This window comes from Abramis brama, assembly GCF_963993115.1.
Source record: "Abramis brama genome assembly, chromosome: 2".
Taxonomy (NCBI): domain Eukaryota; kingdom Metazoa; phylum Chordata; class Actinopteri; order Cypriniformes; family Leuciscidae; genus Abramis; species Abramis brama.
Genome location: NC_139964.1, coordinates 12,208,962 through 12,222,874, shown reverse-complemented (window position 1 = coordinate 12,222,874; position 13,913 = coordinate 12,208,962). Strand labels below are relative to the sequence as shown.

The 13,913-nt window shown below is 39.5% G+C and overlaps 1 protein-coding gene across 4 annotated transcripts; it reads right to left on the bottom strand.

Moving 5' to 3' along the window:
• Positions 1 to 448: 448 nt before the first annotated feature.
• LOC311077667 (B-cell receptor CD22-like) lies at positions 449 to 11,172 on the bottom strand. Of its 4 annotated transcripts, none has more exons than XM_084106251.1 (9): positions 11,148 to 11,172; positions 10,721 to 10,793; positions 9,247 to 9,384; positions 4,876 to 5,205; positions 4,529 to 4,777; positions 2,775 to 3,017; positions 2,592 to 2,691; positions 2,375 to 2,420; positions 449 to 1,899 (listed from the first exon to the last, which is right to left on the bottom strand). In XM_084106251.1, exons 3-9 carry the CDS (start codon positions 9,251 to 9,253, stop codon positions 1,651 to 1,653), a joined length of 1,224 nt encoding a protein of 407 aa, XP_083962377.1. In that variant the 5' UTR covers positions 9,254 to 9,384; positions 10,721 to 10,793; positions 11,148 to 11,172; the 3' UTR covers positions 449 to 1,650. The 4 variants fall into 4 exon arrangements, with proteins under 4 accessions (XP_083962377.1, XP_083962375.1, XP_083962376.1 ...); XM_084106249.1 differs by lacking the exon at positions 9,247 to 9,384 and having other exon boundaries at positions 449 to 1,090; positions 1,650 to 1,899; positions 11,148 to 11,165; XM_084106250.1 differs by lacking the exon at positions 9,247 to 9,384 and having other exon boundaries at positions 449 to 701; positions 1,650 to 1,899; positions 11,148 to 11,165.
• Positions 11,173 to 13,913: the final 2,741 nt, after the last annotated feature.

Genomic DNA, 13,913 nt, shown 5'->3' with positions numbered 1-13,913 from the left:
CCGGTGCTAGGCTAGCGCGAGTCAACGGTGCACGTTAGCCTGCCATTAAAAACAGTTTTACCCACTCCACAGTACACCAAAAGCAAATAAATTATAACGCCAGACTATTGATGTAAATGTCTGTTGAGAGAATAATGTTAGAAATAAAACTACCCTTTCATCACATTGCATTAGTTATAATTTGTTCCCTGTATTTATAAGCAGTCTACAGCAGCGGCGGAGTTATATTTGGTTACCTAGGAAACCGAGAGAGCCGGTCCACATAACAATCACGCAAGTGTATTTACCTGCCGCTGACAAGAGTACTTTGATTTCTAACATTATTCTCTCAATAGACATTTACATCGATAGTCTGGCGTTATAATTTATTTGCTTTTGGTGTACTGTGGAGTGGGTAAAACTGTTTTTAATGGCAGGCTAACGTGCACCGTTGACTCGCGCTAGCCTAGCACCGGCGAACAACCAGGCTCACTTGAAAATGAGGTCCGATGTCGAAAATCATGAACCACCCCTTTAATGTGGTTGATGAACCTGTTTATGTTGGTTGTGGTCTGTAGGTAAATTATTCCACAACTAAACAATCATCCACCAATCGTTCATTAAACTACTGAACACAGGCTTTGTGTTCGCTGGTCTCTATCACTCATTTGACGCTGCTGTAGATCACTGATGCATCTTCCACAATCTGAACAGTTGATCACCTAAAAAATCAAAACAAACAGGAGCACAACAATATTATAGCCCAGATTATATGATCTGTGGTTGTTAAGATAGCACTGGTTAAATTGGTGCTGGTTAAGCTGGTGCTGGTTAAGTTGGTGCTGGTTAAGTTGGTACTGGTTAAGCTGGTACTGGTTAAGCTGGTACTGGTTAAGCTGGTGCTGGTTAAGCTGGTACTGGTTAAGCTGGTGCTGGTTAAGTTGGTACTGGTTAAGTTGGTACTGGTTAAGTTGGTGCTGGTTAAGCTGGTGCTGGTTAAGCTGGTACTGGTTAAGTTGGTACTGGTTAAGTTGGTGCTGGTTAAGTAGCCTGTGTACTGTGTACAGCTGCCATCAGTCCCTCGAACTTCTGATGTCCTCAGAGCTTTGTCCTGCGGTCAGAACATTTAGTATGGTTTGAACCCGCTCCATCGACAAACGTGCAATATAGATTGGGAAGGATTATGCAGAGTTGACAGAAAAATGTTACACATGCCATAGCAGATGAATACAACAACTACAGCCCCCTCTCACCCAGTTCGGGTACCGGACCTGGTTGAAACACTCATGCATCTAGCTGGCAGAGTGCCAAAACTTTGCTGGTCGAGCCAACGCTGGACTACTATATCTATGGAGGTATTTTGTCATGTCAAATGTATTAATAATGCCATCAGAATGCAACCAAAGCACAGGATAGTAATAAGTAGATGGCTATAAATAATTGTAAACCATACAAAATAAATGTCATGGTCACTAGATTTTATACAGGTGTTACTATAATGATTTTGTTAATGGTGATCAGCAACCAAATAGTGATAATGTGGAAGTTACTGCCTTTTGCCTTGACAAGTTGGTACTGGTTAAGTTGGTACTGGTTAAGTTGCACTGGTTAAGTTGCACTGGTTAAGTTAGTACTGGTTAAGTTAGTGCTAGTTAAGTTGTTTTTCTCACCTCACTGCAGCATCAGGCTGGTGAACTCGTCATATTGACATTCATTCTCCTCTGTTCTCTTCGTCTCTGTCTTTCTGTGATGTTGGACAGTTGCGTACAGGATCTCCTCAGTATCTCTGGATTCAGGAGTTTCTCCTCTGAATCTTCTGGGTTTCACATTGGCATACAGAGCGTCATTGGCTGAATCCAGTTCAGAAAGAGGCTTATCATGGACTGAAACGCTCTGTGACACGCCAGCATAGAGATCATTCTGAAATACAAGAACATTTGTAATTATTATTAAGACATGTAAATCAGTTTGATCTGAAGATTCTCAGTCTAGAGGAGTTTGCCTCAAACTTTTCAGATCAAGTATCAGGTTAGATCAAATCAATGTAGTGATGTAAAATACAGGTATATTTCATTGATTCACACATGGAGGGCAGAATGAGGAAATGAAGTGACGATGTATGATGTTCATTCATCACACTATATGTTAATGATTATTCAATTAGACCAACAAACCTATATTAAAACAGTAAAGTATTCCATTAAACCATGGGAAAATTAGTTAAATGTTTTCATTAGTTTTATTTATTTTTTTATTTTTTTCTGGATTGTCTTGATAAAGACTTTGATAATGTTAGTTTCTCATCAGTTCGTACAGTCACAGTCTGAGACACAGATAACGGCTGATCGACTGATTTTCTGCTTCTGTAAAGTTGTGTTGTGTTTGGATGATTTACCTCTTTCACTGTGAGATCTTCAGCTTTAACATTCCTTTGTTTCTTCCTGTTATAATCACAGACATTAACAGCATATGGACGAATGTATTAAATTAAGAGAGAATATGAACACTGTTTTTAAAGATTACTAATAATCAAATACAAATTAGCCATTTTCATCTACATTAGACCAAAAGTGAACTTATACAATCGCTGCAGTTTTTTTTATTAAACCCACATAATGAACAGTATGAAGATGATGATGATGATGATGATGAAGACTAATCCTCCAGATGCCGCTGTGATCACAATCACATTCCTACCAGCAACATGATGAACTGAAAGAGGAAGATCATCATGATTAACTCTCCAAACTGATGAATGATGTGAAGATACAGGAGTGTGTTAATAAAAGCTTCACCTGTGACAGTTACAGCGTCTGATCTCTGAGATCCATGTTGATTGTGAGCCTGACAGTAGAAGCGTCCACTCTGTAGTGCACTGAAACTCTGTCCAGATCCAACAGCTGAGGTTTCATTCTCCTTAAACCAGCTGAAGTTCAGAGCAGGAGGGTTTGAGTCACTGATGCAGTTCAGAGTCACTGAATCTCCCTCCACTATTACAGCAGATCCACTCATCAACACTGAGACGTTCTTTGGAGGGTCTAAAACAGACAAAAATTAAAGTTCAGTGAATATGATGATGGCTGAGGTGTCTGAGCACCAGGTCCCTGTGTTCGCACAACTGATCTCGCAAGTGGGCCAAGAAGAGGGCGGCCTCCGCGACCTTCGTAAATATGCGGGGTGACAGGGAGGAGTTTGTACTGGTATGCCCGTCCCTCGAACTCAAAGCGTAGGAACGGTCTGTGTCGAGGGAGAATTGAGACATTAAAGTACACGTCCTTCAGGTCGATCGCTGCGAACCAGTCTTAGGGGCGAACACATTCAGCATTAGCATTTTGAACAGAAGCTTGTGAAGGGCCCGATTCAAAACACACACATCCAAGATTTGATGTAACCCACCACTCTTCTTGGGAACAGTGAAGTAGGAGCTGTTAAACCCTGACCTCACAATCTCGCAATCTCCGCATGCAGAACAAGGGGCCTCTACGTTCCCCGCTGTACTGAATCGCATAGCCAAATCTGAACATCCCAGTGAGCCAGCGTGACGGGCGCTAGCCAGGCTCCCAGCGACCGAACCAGCAGGACCAATGGGACCACAGACGCACCCGTGGAGGACAGAGACCCGTCCCGGAGTGGGGTCTGAGTGTTCAGTGCAACACTTACCTGGCTCCACAGTTTGGCAGGGGTGTGTGAGAAGGCATAGCATACAGCTTGATAACTGAGACACTGCTTATGATTTATGGGGATTGAAAAAGGTGGTTGTGTACACACACTGCCGACACATTTATGTTCAAACACTGTGTAAAAGTGAATTTTGCATAATAGGTGCCCTTTAAAAACCTTGTTAAAAATCCAAAATACTTCAGAGCACAGACTTAAGTTTGGTATCTTTTTAAAGGGAAAACTTCACAGATTATTGTAGAAATATATATACATTTAAGTTTTATATTTTATATAAAATATATATTTTACAAAACATTTTCAGCTAAAACTTTAAGCAAATTAAAGCTAAATATCTGAACAAATTCTGTGACAAATTGTAGGCTGATTTCAAAAAAATAAAAAAATAATTCAGTATGATTTTTTTGAGTGCAGTACCAAACTTTTCCACTAGATGAAATCCAGACTCCTCTGGTGATCATAAGGACTCTTCGATTTCCATATATGGATTAAATGATCTTAACTACAGTCTGAACGCTTTAAAATGCTATATAGTTGGTCAAGTTTACTTTAGGTTTAGACTAAGATATTATTGTTATAAATGTATAATGGCAAGTGTCCCACGGGTGTCGGGGAGGGGCCGTCTTAAAAATAGTGGTTAAAACATTTTTATAAATCATAAATTCAGAAATGTATTCTTTGTAATGTGTGAAAAGTATTGATATTAAAAGTTCATTATTTGTACCTGATTGTAATTATTATAATGTTTTTTCATAGTGTGATTTTTGGGGAATTGAATACAATTAGGGCCAGTTTGACCCGGACCACACAGACTGTAACCAGAAATCTAAAGTGCATGAGGGTTAAAGAGAGAAAGTCAATCTGCACTCACACATGACATTGATCTGAACAGCAGGAGAGATGTGAGTGTGTCCGTCTACAGCACAGCTATATCTGCCTGAATCCTCTCTTCTGACTGACTGCAGCAGGAGTTCATTGTTTCTGTCTCTTCTCTCAGTTAATGGCTGTGAGTTTCTGTACCAGATGAATGTTGCTCTGTCAGTCAGAGCGCAGCTGCTTTTACATCTCAGAGTGACTGAATCTCCCTCTGTCACTCTCTCAGGAGACTCCACCTGAAGATCTGAACACAACACACACATTATATCTAGTGCTGCTGTCATACACTGATTATTATTCAACATAATGCACAGAAGAAGAGATAAACCTCATCAAACTCACCTGTGACAGTAAGAGTCACTCCTGGAGCACCAATCCATTTGTCTTTATCAGTGATGAATCTGAAATAGTACATGTGTGAATCCTTCAGTGTCACATGACTCAGTCTGACGGTGCAGTTCTGCTGGTGATCTCCCAGATACTGAAGCCTCTGACTGTATTCAGGGTCCTTAGACAGATCTCGAGGACCTACACGTGTTTTGGTCCAGAACACTTTCATGATCTTATATCCAGCAGGGTATGTATAAGTGCATCTCATTATCACTGTTGAGTCCTTTAGTGCACAGATGTGTGAAGGACTGTAACTCACACTCATATCATCACTAGAAACCCCTGAAACACAGAATTCATCAAACTGTAAATGTAGTTTTATCTGTTATATTGGGGCATGAAAACATGACTATACTTTATTACTATTAGAAAACAGTGACTCATTACAGGAAATATAAGATAAATGTAAATAAATAATCTCAGTGTGAATTACTTTAAGACAGAGGAGTGAAGAGAGAACTGACAGTGGCGAGTGAATAAATACTGTATGCACTGCAAGTACTGTATAGTATTGCACTGAATATTGTATAGTATGGAATGTCTGTATATTCAGCATTTGCATACTGTGAAATACAGTGACCAACTGCAGAAGCCCAAAAGGTTACAGTAAAACACTGTAAATGAAAAGCATGTTACTGTAAAGTACAGTCAGAAGAGTTGAGCAACTGCAGAATCAAGGTCAGTGAGAGAGATTTATTCTGCTTCAGCTTCACGTCTTCATGTCGGTCCGGCCGGAGAATATCATCTCTGCAGGAGAAGAGAAAAACCCTGAAGCAGATCCAGCCTTGACAACATTCTCCACACCTTCCTCTTCCTCTTCCTCCTCGTTCAGCACCTCTTTCACACACTCTTCCTCCTCTAACTCACACTCTTCCTCCTCGTTCATCACCTCTTTCACACACTCTTCCTCTTCCTCCTCGTTCATCACCTCTTTCACACACTCTTCCTCCTCTTATACACATACTCTTCCTCCTCTTACACACACTCTTCCTCCTCTTATACTCACACTCTTCCTCCTCTTATACTCACACTCTTCCTCCTCTTTCACACACTCTTCCTCCTCTTATACTCACACTCTTCCTCCTCTTATACACACACTCTTCCTCCTCTTATACTCATACTCTTCCTCCTCTAACTCACACTCTTCCTCCTCTAACTCACACTCTTCCTCCTCTTATACTCACACTCTTCCTCTTATACACACACTCTTCCTCCTCTTATACTCACACTCTTCCTCCTCTTTCACACACTCTTCCTCCTCTTATACTCACACTCTTCCTCCTCTTATACACACACTCTTCCTCCTCTTATACACACACTCTTCCTCCTCTTATACTCACACTCTTCCTCCTCTTATACACACACTCTTCCTCCTCTTATACTCACACTCTTCCTCCTCTTATACTCATACTCTTCCTCCTCTTATACTCACACTCTTCCTCCTCTTATACTCATACTCTTCCTCCTCTAACTCACACTCTTCCTCCTCTAACTCACACTCTTCCTCCTCTTATACTCACACTCTTCCTCCTCTTATACTCACACTCTTCCTCCTCTTATACTCACACTCTTCCTCCTCTAACTCACACTCTTCCTCCTCTTATACTCACACTCTTCCTCCTCTTATACTCACACTCTTCCTCCTCTTATACTCACACTCTTCCTCCTCTAACTCACACTCTTCCTCCTCTTATACTCACACTCTTCCTCCTCTAACTCACACTCTTCCTCCTCTTATACTCACACTCTTCCTCCTCTTATACTCACACTCTTCCTCCTCTTATACTCACACTCTTCCTCCTCTTATACTCACACTCATACACACACTCTTCCTCCTCTTATACTCACACTCTTCCTCCTCTTATACACACACTCTTCCTCCTCTTATACTCACACTCTTCCTCCTCTTATACACACACTCTTCCTCCTCTTATACACACACTCTTCCCCCTCTTATACACATACTCTTCCTCCTCTTATACTCACACTCTTCCTCTTCTTATACTCACACTCTTCCTCTTCTTATACACACACTCTTCCTCCTCTTATACACATACTCTTCCTCCTCTAACTCACTCTTCCTCCTCATACTCACACTCTTCCTCCTCTTATACTCATACTCTTCCTCCTCTTATACTCACACTCTTCCTCCTCTAACTCACACTCTTCCTCCTCTAACTCACACTCTTCCTCCTCTTATACTCACACTCTTCCTCCTCTAACTCACACTCTTCCTCCTCTTATACTCACACTCTTCCTCCTCTTATACTCACACTCTTCCTCCTCTTATACTCACACTCTTCCTCCTCTAACTCACACTCTTCCTCCTCTTATACTCACACTCTTCCTCCTCTTATACTCATACTCTTCCTCCTCTAATCTTCAATGCAACATTTTGAGTCAATTTAGGCACTGTTTTGGTCTCATCATTAGAAATAAGTGTGAATAATTTTGAGTCGTTGTGTGTAAACGATGACAACTGTGTTGTAGTTGTGTTTGACTTTAGCCTGCCTGTGTTTAGCGTTTTGAAACATAAGTGCATCACAGTGAGAAATGTGTTTAAGTGAGTGAGAATGTGTTTTGAGTTTTGCAAGAAGAGTGCATGAGATTTACAAACAGTGTTTTAACGACCTGAACTTGTTTAATGTTTTACAGAAAGAGTGATTTATTTGACAAATTGGTTTAGGCTATTGAGAATTTGGTTCAGAGAAGTGGGTTTAGTGTTTTAGCAATTCAGACAAACTGTAAATCCTGGAATATGACAATATACATATTTAACATATACACATTCACTTCCGAGAACAAGAGCAAAATATATTCACGATCTAGTGCTAGAGCAGGGCTGTGAACTGTCACACTTTCAGCCTGAGACTCTAATCGACACGTTTCACACACTCTCACGCCACACACACATTTTCTCACGCAGAGAAAAATCGCACTGACACTGACCAGAGGTGTATAGTCCAGGGGTCAGAAAGTAGAAGTCCTGCTATATGTTTATTCCACCCATGAACTCAGAAGCTGATTTCACTAATTAGTTCTCCTGCTGAATTAGCAAATCCAGGTGATTGGAACAAAATACTGAGGAGGACTTTTACTTTCTGAACCTGGACTTTACACCTCTGACACCAATAGACAAGACAGAGCTGGTTACTTTTGATATGAAACAAATTCTCAGCCCTCAGATTCTGTCAATTTTATTTTGAAATTAAAACAATAAATATCGTTTTGGCGTTGTAAATGTGACGTGGCAGATCGCTGTAGCGCCTCAGTTCAAGCGGCACGTGAACCGATCATCAACGAATGAACAATAGGTAGGCTATGTTGAAAGATACAGTAAAACTTACTGAAATGTATATGCCTCTGTAGTCGCATAGATTCAGATACTCATATATTGTTATTCATATGTTTTATTATTATGTATTGTTGGTTACCATTTATTAAGTAGGCTATAGATGTTTATGTTAACATCACTTAAACCTGCGTGTACTGGCGAGTGACACTAGGGGGCAGTGGTGAGCCGCAGGGCGTTTCACTTTTTGACATGAAGGAGTCACACTGCCAGCTACTATGGCCCTGTCCCAAATGGCCCACTCCGGACTTATGGACTTCCTCAGAGTCCACACTTAGGTGATGTCATGTAATGCAGACCTATAATATAATATAGTATACCTATTTATTGTTGTCTTTGTTGAATTTTCAGATTGTACAGTGTGTGACAGAAATAAAAATGATATGTGTCACCAGAAAACACAGCCTCTTCTGTGTGTGCAACACCTCATACATAAAATCGATCAATCAGAGTTTTTCAGCTGCAGAAAGAAGTCAATAAAACAGCTGGAGAACAAGAATATCACATAACGTTACATAACGCTGGAGAAGCATAACATTACATTTACCCCAGGAAAGCCATTTAATGACCATAGCACGTTAATTGGCTAGAAAAATTAGCTTTAGAGACCATTTGGTAAATATGTGCACTAGATTAGCCTACATATGTATTACATTTTTGCCTATATCACTACAACATTATAATGTTGTTATTATAATAAAAACACATTATATTTAATTAGAGTTGTTATTTTTAACCTTTAATAATAATAGCTGACTGGGCTCTGTATGATTACAGCAATGTGTGAGATTAGTTTTTTCTTGAGAAAAATGTACATGTATCTACTGTACCTAATATCATCCAAATTAATTGATATTGAATCAAGATCGGAATCAAATCACAAGAATTTAATTCATGATAGAGATTGAAAGAATTGAAATCATGAAATTTGTGTCAAGCAATAATAATAATTAAATAAAACAGTAGCCTACCAGTCATTGTACCATGTAAATGTCACGATGTGACAAAAAGTATATGGAACCTATTTTTGCTGAGAAGTGTTTCCGGTGGGACACTTATGGGTGAAACTCCGTCCACAGGCCTGTGTGTACGTCTGTCGCCATGACAACCTGGACAGATTGGCAACAGGTGTAGTCTGGAAGAAACCCCGCCAGCATTTGAGAGGATAAAAAGCAGAGAGGGGGAGAGAGAGGAGCACGAGCGGAGAGACGCACGAGCAGAGAGGGACATGTGAGGCACGCAACACGTGAGAGAGGCCGCGGCGGGAGGCCGCGAGAGAAAGAGAAGGACAGAGACAGAAGATTTCGGCTGGATTGCGTGTGTAAGCTGTTGTTTGCACCTTGAGTCTGTTGAATTGCAGTTCTATTGTGGAGATGAGCACGAGTGAAACCTTACAGTGTGTGGTGAATATACAAGTGTGGGAATTGTGTTTCTGCTGTTCACACGCAGTCACAGCTGTCTATTAACCTCTTTTCTGTCTGAGCCCTGTGAGTGTACAGCTACGCTGGTGAGATACGTAGCCTCCTCTGCCTGAGCCCTGAAGAGAATGCTGAAGAGACTTTTAAGAGACTTTTTATTTATTTAATAAAGCATATTTATTTTGAAGTCTGTGTCTGCCTTTTCCTTTGTGTCCACGGTCAGCTCCTCAGGGGTGGCACGCAAGCGGCGGGGTGGGCGGCCCGCTGGCGCTCCACCCCGACCTGTGACATAAACATTTTAAGATGTTGTCACTAAACTTCTAAAATTCTTCTGTTATTTTAAATAATACAATTCTGATGTTTTGCCAATCACAATAAACTTATTATGATGCAAGTTTTTTTTTTACACCCCATCAATCCTCCTTCCATAATTCTCCCTTTAAACTGAACTCAGAAGTTGTCCTAGAGTGATCTTTTGATGAGCTTTGATGGAGGGTGTTGCAGAAAAGCAGAAGTAAATGTACAGAGACAGAGGAGTGAAGAGAGAACCAACGACCAACATGATGCACTCTCAAATAATGAAATATATGAAAAATAAGATGAAGAAAATAATCAAAGTTGATTTATTAAAAACCCAATGACATCAAAATATTAGTTTTGTGGCTTTTAGTTCTTATCTATCAGCTCAGAGCTCATTTATGCTGAACTCCTTTGAGATGAGACATATTTAACATGTACACATTCACTTCCGAGAACATATTCATAATCTGCTGATACAGTGACTTTTGTCCAATCAAAACCTTGGAACATTGAGAAAGTCCCTCCCCCTAAACCATGTGACACTGACTAGCAAGTAGCAAAAGACTATTAGACATTTCTAAAAGGAGCGTTTGACATGTTCAACACAAACTTCCTGTTTCAGAGAGAAATATGTGAGAACAGGACAGAAGAAAGTGCAGATCAGCCGCTCATGAGGCCTTAAATAAAACATCAGAGTGTTTCTAATGTGAATGTAAGAGAGACTCACCGTGAATCATGAGCAGAAAGAAGATCAGAGGAAGAGGAGGAGCCATTCTGACTCACATCAGCATAACATATATCTATAATACAGATACATATACATATGCAATACACATCGTTTCAAAGCAGCTTTACAGAAAATACACGAGTCCACATTACAGTTTAGAGTGATCTGTTATCAGAGGAAACTGTCTAAGATATGCATTTCAGAAATGTACATATACAAAGTCACAGTTGGCTAAAAATGTTTTAATTTAAACAATGTAATAATTTCAGGCAGAAACAATGAGCTCATTGAAGTAATGAATACTTGCGTTAATATATTCATCACTTAAACAAGTATATGTAAATCACCCTATTCTTAACATTTCTCATGTAAAGACACGCATGTTATATGAGCAATAATCATTTAAGTAAGAGTGTGTTTGTCTTACCGTGTTGAAGCTCATCAGATCAACAGCAACCAAATGACTGACTGTTTTAACACAAGCACTTTAGCTTTACAGGGAAGGACTTTGTGTGGTTAACACTTTATTAATAACCAGCGACGAAAATATCACAGTCCCTCCTTCAACAAGAGAACAACATTACTGAACTAAACCTACTTAAAGAGAAATGATGATCTTTATCTGTAAGTTGAAGATGAATAATTGTGAAGATGAATGAAGATGAATGATAGTGATTTACAGGTGAGGCTCATCAAGGTGGATGTCAGACGCAGGAGATGGTGACCTCTGGTGGCACTTTGAGGGACTGAACTCAGTGCATATTCCCACTGTCATCATCTGGGATCAGTGCATATTTCCACTGTCATCATCTGGGATCAGGGCATATTCCCACTGTCATCATCTGGGATCAGGGCATATTCCCACTGTCATCATCTGGGATCAGGGCATATTTCCACTGTCATCATCTGCCCCCTAGTGTCACTCGCCAGTACATGCAGTATTAAGTGATGTTAACATAAACATCTATAGCCTACTTAATAAATGGTAACCAACAATACATAATAATAAAACATATGAATAACAATATACGAGTATTTTAATCTATGCGACTACACTCAAAAAAAAAGATTATGTCTAAACATAAGATTTATGTATTTGAATTGCATAGAGAATTTCCATCCATTTGGTTTACATAGTTTTAACATAAACCAATTAATAATCTGAATGTGATTCATATTGTTAAGTCATATATGAATTAAACGGATAAGATTTATGTAATTGTATTAATAAACTGAATGCGATTCATATATGTCAGTCATATGTAAATGAAACGGGTAATATTTATGTAATAGTACACAGAAAAACGCCCATGTTAAATTAACACTTCTCAGTGTTCATATGTGTGCACACTACAGAGTTAAAGTACCATTGAAGCAGTGTTGAAGTTAATGAGATAATTAAGTGGTGATTGAGCATTAATTATGAACACCTGCTGTTAACAAGCAGAATCAATGAAGGAAAGAGAAACACAAGAACTACAACTGACTTCAGACACAGCCTTAGATGAAATCAACTGAAGAGAAAAGAAGACATTAAATCTGTGAAGATCTCAGCAGAGGAGGATTAAACAACTCCACAAACAGCATTACCAGATTGACTTTATTTAATTTCCGTTTTAATGAAATCAATATTTGTATTTTAAAGTCTGATATAATACGAGTTAAGAGCCCAACTAATGGAAACACTAATCACTGTTATGGTGACTTCAAATGAAACACATTAGAGTTAAACCTCTGTTAATTCTCAATAAAACTTAAGTGAAGCTGGTAATGCTGTTTGTGGAGTTGTTTAATCCTCCTCTGCTGACATCTTCTGTTGAAAACTTTTTCTTCGTCGAAGCAAGAAACCAGGAGACGTTGGGGATCACGTTCAAACAAAGTTATTCTTTATTGAGGAATAACGATATATATCACGTTGACGCGGCTGCAGTTCTTCCCAAATCAGTCTGGCTAACATACTTCACATGGTTTCTTTATAGGTCTTTTGGAGAAATGGCAGTAGGATAATAGTATAGTTCAACATGGGTAAATTGATAATGTGCAAATAGATGCAATGACAGCCATTCAGTTGAATATGTGCAAAAATACATAAGGCTTTGTTCGCAAAGAGCATCAACATGTACAGTGGTCCGTCAGTAAATTTGAGAGTAAAACTTTAAAAGTAGTGATCGAAACAGTGGATTCTAATTTGAGAGACTTTTGTAAAGTGTTCCAGTCATTTGCAGCAGAAAATTTAAAAGAAGAGCGGCCAAAAGAGGTGTGGGCTTTTGTAGGGTCTAGAGAGATATATTTACTCGAACGCAGGTTAAATACAGGCACTGATATGGTTATTAAAGTACTTAGGTAAGATGGTGTTTTGCCTAGTATGGACTTGTAAATTAACTGATACCAGTAATTTAGGCGCCGGTTGTGTAACGAAGGCCATCCAACTAGTGAGTAAAGAGTGCAGTGGTGGGTGTTGTATGGGGCTTTAGTAATAAAGCGAATAGCACTGTGGTAAACAACGTCCAATTTCTTGAGTAAAGAATTAGAAGCAGTTCTGTAGACAACATCACTAAAGTCAAGCATTTGGATGATGGTCATTTTCACAAGGGCCTGTTTTGCAGGAAGAGTAAATGAAGCTTTATTTCGAAATAGAAACCCGATCCTGGACTTGATCTTTGACTGGAGATGGTTTATGTGGGTTTGAAAGGAAAGCGAGGGGTCTAGCCAGACCTCTAGGTATTTGTATTTCTCCACATATTCCAGCTTAGACCCATTCAGGGTGGTGATGTTTATTGGACACGAAGATACAGAATGTGTCCGATTAAAAATCATGCATTTTGTTTTACTAGAGTTTAGAGACAATTGAAGATCACAGAAGGCTAATTGAATGTCTTCAAAACTCTTTTGGAGTTTTTCAAAAACGTTTTCCAATGTTGAGCCTGAAGTGTACAGAATGGTGTCGTCTGCGTAGAGATGAATAAGAGAGTTGCCCGCAGCACGAGCGACATCATTAATATAAACAGAGAATAACATCGGGCCAAGAATCGAGCCTTGGGGCACCCCCATAGATACAGCCAGAGGCTCAAGCACCTTCAGTAAACACACACACAGCTCTCTAATTGAACCCTCTGGCTCCATCTAGTGGCAGATAGAAGTTCATGTTCTATTGATATTATAATTTTAATGACTAAACATGGCATTTCTTGGT

Coding starts and splice junctions, on each gene's coding strand:
- LOC311077667 (XM_084106249.1), bottom strand. CDS start 10,766: ATGGCTCCTCCTCTTCCTCTGATCTTCTTTCTGCTCATGATTCACG. Junction 2,692..2,774: donor AGACGCTGTAACTGTCACAG/GTGAAGCTTTTA, acceptor TTCCTCTTTCAG/TTCATCATGTTGCTGGTAGG. Junction 1,900..2,374: donor AAGATCTCACAGTGAAAGAG/GTAAATCATCCA, acceptor CTTGTATTTCAG/AATGATCTCTATGCTGGCGT.